Source organism: Fukomys damarensis, unplaced genomic scaffold (assembly GCF_012274545.1).
Source record: "Fukomys damarensis isolate Sample0158 unplaced genomic scaffold, DMR_v1.0_HiC HiC_scaffold_1, whole genome shotgun sequence".
NCBI classification, from domain to species: Eukaryota; Metazoa; Chordata; class Mammalia; order Rodentia; family Bathyergidae; genus Fukomys; species Fukomys damarensis.
Genome location: NW_022900913.1, coordinates 57,234,391 through 57,241,040, shown reverse-complemented (window position 1 = coordinate 57,241,040; position 6,650 = coordinate 57,234,391). Strand labels below are relative to the sequence as shown.

The following is a 6,650-nucleotide window of genomic DNA, read 5'->3' as shown; positions in this document are numbered from 1 at the left end:
AGCTTGATCCACTCTGGACAGGTATGCACATTATTCCTTAACCCTAGAAATCTCTCCGTGGTAGCATTTGTATGTGTGTGGACGTAGGTGTATATCTGAAACACTCATTGGTCTTTGTCTTCTGAAGCAGACAGCTTTTTTCTTGATTCATAATATGAATTTCTGGTTATTTAGGTTGAGTGTCATGCTAAATAAACAAAGTCTCCTCAGTTCCCTAATGTAGTTACACTTCACACCGAAACTACCCCCTGGCATTTTGGACCCTTCATAAGACTGCCTTTGGAGAGATTTGGAAATCAGGTTCAGCTCAAAGGTAGAAACTGGAGCCTCTTACACCAAGGCTTGTAGAAGCAGCACACTTAGGAGGGAGGTCTGGAAAGCGCTTTAAAGACAATAGCACACCTGAAATGGACTGGAGTGATGGATTAGAACAGAGTATTGTGGGAGAGACTAGGGTTCTGATACAGGATAGTAGTAGCAGATATTCTTGATTCATCAAGGAAAAAAATTACTTTCTGCATCCTTTTCTTCAGAGGGCAGGGTAAAGTTTGTATAAGATTTTAGAAGGAAATCTTTTAAAATATTAAAAGTTTGGGGCCAGGGATTTAGCTCAGCGGTTCGGACCCAAGTTCAATCACCGGTACCAAAATAAATAAATAAATAAAAGTTTGTCTGTATAAACTAATTTGGTTAATCTAGAAAATATGACATACTTTAGTTTCCCAACATGCTAAATGCGGTAGTACAGTAATTTAGCTTAATTGATCATAAAGGCTACAAGAATAATTAAAAGAAACTTTTATTTAAAAAACATTTAAAAGATTGCAGTACATTTTAATAACAAAATAATACACAAAAATACCAAATAAAGAATTGAAGGTGCCCTTTTTGTGAAAACTTGACTATCCTTCCACACGTTTCCCTCAAATATACTGTTTTATTGTACTGTATTAGGAGCACAACTAATTTTTCAAATATATATATGTACAAATATATTAAATTGTTCTGTGTTTTTATAGTCTACTTTCCAACTTTAACTAAAAAGCAACTGTATGACAAGTAATCCTTTTTTTAAAAAATGAGTGATTAGTTTCATTTCAGCTAAAGGACACAAATTAGAAGTAACCAAAGGAAGAGAACATGTAGGGCAGTCTGTGAGGCCTCTAAACACATGCTTGCTTCATCCTCAGGGGCATGCTGCCTTCGGGTAAAGAGCACTGCCAGCCAGAACAGCTCACCCAGAGCCTTCTGTGCCCAGAGATTTTAAAGGGACTCAAAGCACAGTCACCTTTAGTCTCAAGTCTTCCTTTAAGTGGCTAGTTTCTCTGGAGTTCAGAGTTGATAAAGTGTGTTCCAAAGCCCATGAATCACATTGTTAATACAGTATGGTGGACAAAGCCACCAGGCAGGACACTTGATCAGATAGGACATCCTAGGGTCCTTGAAGTCACCTCTCAGGAGCCAAGAGCAAAGGCTAGAACAGATCTGTCTTTTGGTACATACACAGATGGTATATGAATAAGACAAAGCAAATATGTATACCTTGCACTGTGCTCTTATACATCAAAGTCCTTCTGTATGTATAACCATGCTTGTTAAAAAGAGACACATCTTAGTGGTTTTGATACAAATTCGGATGTTCTAAGAAGAACCCGAAGTAACATTGCTCAAAAAAGATAGAAGTCGGTTTCTCTTTTACATGATTGTTCTTTTACAGACCTCCAACTAGTATGGAAGTTTTGACTGTCTATAAAGCTGTAAGTTACCCAAGGAGGTTGGGAAATGCCATGTGGTTCTTAAGTATTGGGGGGAAGGTTATCTCTCCGTTTATGGGGTGTTGCCTTCAGCCACAGTTTCAAGACAGTTGCTCTTATTAAGAAAAGGACTTTACCTTCTTCTTAAAGGAACAGTACAGAAGTTATAAACATGAATTATACTCATTCGACTGGCCAGAATTCAGCTTTTTTGGGAAGTGTAGTCCTAGCTAGATGCTGTTTGCCCAGCTGACATTTGAACTCTAATAGGAGTTGCCAAGTGATTCACCTGTGATTTATCCCAATCAGAAAGTAAACAGTGCTGGATGCAGGTGCCCCCCCAAACCTACAAAAGCAGCTTGGTTTGTAATTAAGGAAAAATTAAATGGATATATTAACATCACACCTTTATATAATATTTTGCAAAAAATTAATTTTTCCTTTGATATTTATTTTCTTTCTCTTCTAACTAGACTGTGCTGTGTGGTATGGGAGAGTTACATATTGAGATTATTCATGACCGAATCAAGCGGGAATATGGCTTGGAGACCTACCTGGGGCCTCTCCAGGTGGCTTACCGAGAGACCATCCTCAACTCGGCTCAGGCCACAGGTAAGACACAAAACATGAGACTGTGAGCTTGTTGACTGCATTTTTGCCAGTGATGACACCCTAACACTTTTCAGAACAAATCTGAAGTACCATATTCATTTTGTGTTTTAGATACCTTAGACAGAATTTTAGGAGACAGACAGCATCTCGTGAGTGTAGAGCTGGAAGCAAGGCCAGGCGAGACACCCTCTGTCACACCAATGATTGAGTATGCTGACAGTGTCAGCAGAGACCTGTTGAAGGACTCCCAGGAGGCTGTTGAAAATGGAATTCACAGTGCATGCCTCCAAGGTGAGGACACAACCAAGGGGAAGTGTAATAATCCACTTGGCCATTGAATCATTGTGTGTGTGTGTGTGTGTGTGTATAGCAGAATACTATATAAAGATATGTTAATATATCCACTTAAGTAATTTTTCATTAATTACAAACAGCTGCTTTTGCAGTAGCAGTGGGATGGGCTCCTATATTCAGCACCATTTACATTTCTGATTGGAATAAATCAATTACAAGTGCATATGCTAGGGATTGAACCCACCGAGCTACCTCTCTAGCCTCTTAATCATTTTGTTTACTCAAACCATTCCATCTTTTCCTAACTTTACTAATGTTTTTCTCCTACTTCTTCACATCTTTGTTACTCCTTACTACATACTAAATCCTGTCACAATGTTTCTTGCACAGGACCCTTGCTTGGATCCCCCGTTCAGGATGTGACGATTATATTACATTCACTGGCAATTCATCCTGGTACCTCTGCAACTATGATTTCTGCCTGTGTCTCAAGATGTGTACAAAAGGTACAGAACTATAGTTCTAGTCCTAGTCCTTTTGTTTTAAGGCAACTATACTGAATGCAGCACCACTGACCTCACGAACAGCTGTGCCTACAGAGCCTGCTTCCTGTCCTTCCCTCCTGAGTCTTAGTAACAGTTCTTAGCATGAAGGTCACACATTGGCATACTGGTCACACAGACTGCTGATTTTGAGAGAAGTGAGTTTCCTTCAGTGTTGTCTGTGCTTTCCACATCCCAGACACAGCCATTAGAGGCAAGTCTGGTAGATTTACAGAAAGGACAGATCGAGGTTAGTTTGGCCCTGACCTATAATCTAAAGGACACTGAAGATCTAATACTATTTTCAGTTTTAAAGTTCATGTTTATTCAAGTAAGATTGCTTTCACTTAGAAGCCAGCTGAGTCCCAAGAGATTCAGGGTGTCTTCCCTACTCAAAGCATTGAGCACAAATACCCCAGCGTTTGAATTAAGTTGAACTGTCTTTTTCATGAGTTCAAATTCATATTTTTTTCTTGGTGCTGGGATTGAACCCAGAGTACAGTACATGTTAAAAATGTACCAGGCATGATGGGACATACCTGTAATCCCAGCACTTGGGAGGCTGTGGCAGGAGGATTGCCATGTGTTTGAGGACAGCCTAAACTACATCATGAGACCCTCTTTCAAAAAAAAAAAAAAGAATGTGCTCTACAACGGAGCCTATCTCTAGCCCTTAATTTCACAAAGGCTTTTTGATTAAAACAGAAAAGCAAAAAGTATGCTTTGGAAAAAATGATTTAAATATTATTCGCCTAAGAATATAGTTAGAAACATCATCTGTAGTCATTACTGTCTTGAGAACATTTAAATAATATTAAAATTTTCTCCTGATACTGTTTGTTTTGGTACCAGGGATCAAACTTGGGACCTTGCGCTTATAAGGCAGGCGGTGGCACCACTGAGCTAAATCCCTGGTCCTGTTTTTAATATTGAAGTAGTAATCCAAAAGATACTTTAAATCTCAGAATTTTGACCTGCAGAATATTATGCCTTTAAAGTCAAATTAGCTGCCCATGGTGGCACACGTCTGTAAGCTCAGCACTTAGCAGGCTGAGACAGGAGGATCACTGCAAGTTCAAGGCCAGTCTGGGCTACATAGTGAGTTCAAGAACAGCCTGAACTACATAGCAAGACCTTGTTTAAAAAAAAAAAAAAAAAAAAAAAGTCAAAGTATTTGATTAACCTTTTTAATGAAAATATACTAGAGAATGAGAATTAACTCTGTGGGGCTAAAACATTTAGTCTTTAGTCTTAATTCATTACTTTAAATGACAGCTTTCCTGCCTAATATCTATTGGGGAAGGTTTTTTTCTCTCTATTTAAGAGAAGTTCATGGCATTCAGAGGTACTGAGTCATTTGTGTTGTGCTTAGTTTCCTGGACATGAGGACACCAATAGGATAATTTTGTTTCCTCAAATTAAGGGAGCTCATGATTTAGTAAACAAATTAAATACAGCCAGATAGCCAAAGTATTAGAACAGGTAGAGTACCATAAAAGCTGGGAATTAGAGGAGATTCTTGGAAAGAAATTAACATTCAAGCTCTGATGATTTGGGAGGATTGACATACGAGGGGACAGTCCGGAAATAAAGACCCCTGTTATTGCAGTGCCCAGACATAGTGAAAACAGCATCAAAAAACTAAGCGGGGTTACTGTAGGGACACCTTTAGGCACTGTATTAAGAATGTGAACTTCATTCTGAGTGAAGATGGAAGTGTACTAGACAAGGGGTCGGAAGGGGAAGTAGCATCTAGGTCTGTGTTAGGGTACCAACACTACGGATGGAAATCTCGCAGCCTGGTCGGAAAAACAACTCAGAAGAGGCATGTCTGTGTGAACTTCAAATGCCATTAGAAAGAGGGAAGAGAAATGTTTGGGGCATCTGGAGAGCTGTACAATACTCAGACCTGTCCCAAAGCAGGCCCATAGAGTACATGGCTGGGCTGGGCTGTGGAGTGGAGGTAAGGAAGCCTCCTAGGAGGGGCTGCTGAAGCTCTGCAATAGGTAATGTCAAGGAAAAGATGTAGAGAGAACAGGGGACAGTTCCACGAGACGGGATTTGTAAGAGTCCTTGACTGTAGCATTTTCTCTTAATGTTTTACCTTTTCTACTCCCGTTATTTTATCCTTAAAGTCATGTTCAGTTGCATATCATTTGAAGGTCATTTTCTGTGTGATGTTCTTGGCCTTTGAAGTCTAAGATTCTCAACATGTGTAAAAAAGGGCTTGTTTAAAAAAAATACATACATATATATATATATGTATATTATATATATATTGTATATATATATATATATATATATGGGGGGGTTCTATTTTAAGCTGTTTTGTAAGCAAACAGTAAAGTTTTTCTTACAAAGCGTGATCTCTATAGAGTTCAAGCAGCAGGTTTTCTAGAGCCCTAGACTTGAGTATGGACAATATTTCAGTTTTTACGGATCCTCCTTTTTTCTGTAATTAAAAAACTGACTTAACTCTTCAATCCCTTTAGGCCCTGAAGAAAGCTGACAAACAGGTTTTGGAGCCTCTGATGAATCTTGAGGTTATAGTGCCTAGAGATTATCTCAGCCCTGTGCTAGCAGATCTAGCACAGAGAAGAGGGAACGTTCAGGAGATCCAAACTCGCCAAGACAATAGAGTTGTTATTGGATTTGTTCCCTTAGCAGAAATTATGGTAGGTATTTTGAAACTGAAGCATGTATTTCTTTTTGTAATATAGGAGTTATGGGGACCAGGGATTTAGCTCAGTGGTTCTGCCGCCTGCCTCACAAGCACAAGGACCCGAGTTCAATCTCCGGTACCAAAAAAAAGAAAGACAGGAGTTATGTATGGCAAGTGAAAATAGTATAAGCAGTGCCAGGGCTGACTTAGAAGAACTCAGGAAAATCTAGAGATTGCAGCACTTAAAGGGGCTTGTTTCCTTTTTTTTTTTTTTTTTTTTTTTTTGGAAGTTGGGGAGGGTATCAAACTCAGGACCTTGTGCTTGCAAGGCAGGCATGGTGCCATTGAGCTTATCCCTGGTCCTGGGGCTTGTTTCTAAATCCTAGGACCATAAAGGTAGAGGTGTATACCAAAATGTGGCACTAATCTGAAAAGCCATTTTTATCCTTCCATGCATTGATCTCCTGACAGTTCTTTTTTTTGGTACCGGGGATCAAACTTAGGACCTCATGCTTGAAAGGCAGGCGGCAGCTAAATCCCTGGCCCTCCTGCCAGTTCTAAGGCCTATGTCATTCCCCCACCAGCTAAGTCTTCTGCTGACCGGCACCTGGGTACCAGCAGAATAGTAGGAAAAGCCAAATCATTCTCCAAATGGCAGGACCACAGATTGCATCTGTAGCCTGCCTACGATAGATTTTCCTACTCTCCACAATATTTTCACATCCAGTCTTTCCTGCAAAAATATTTACATGGTCTGTCTGAAGGAAGCAATATGGCTAAGCCTCA

General features: G+C 39.6%; 1 protein-coding gene across 1 annotated transcript in view; it reads left to right on the top strand.

Annotated features, from left to right (window-relative positions):
- Gfm2 (GTP dependent ribosome recycling factor mitochondrial 2) overlaps positions 1–6,650 on the top strand; it is a 42,374-nt gene that overhangs the window by 35,291 nt on the left and 433 nt on the right. Inside the window, exons 16-20 of the mRNA XM_033762799.1 lie at positions 3–21; positions 2,228–2,366; positions 2,478–2,657; positions 3,051–3,166; positions 5,695–5,877. Of these exons, the coding sequence (XP_033618690.1) occupies positions 3–21; positions 2,228–2,366; positions 2,478–2,657; positions 3,051–3,166; positions 5,695–5,877 (637 nt within the window). The remainder of the gene's footprint in view (positions 1–2; positions 22–2,227; positions 2,367–2,477; positions 2,658–3,050; positions 3,167–5,694; positions 5,878–6,650) is intronic.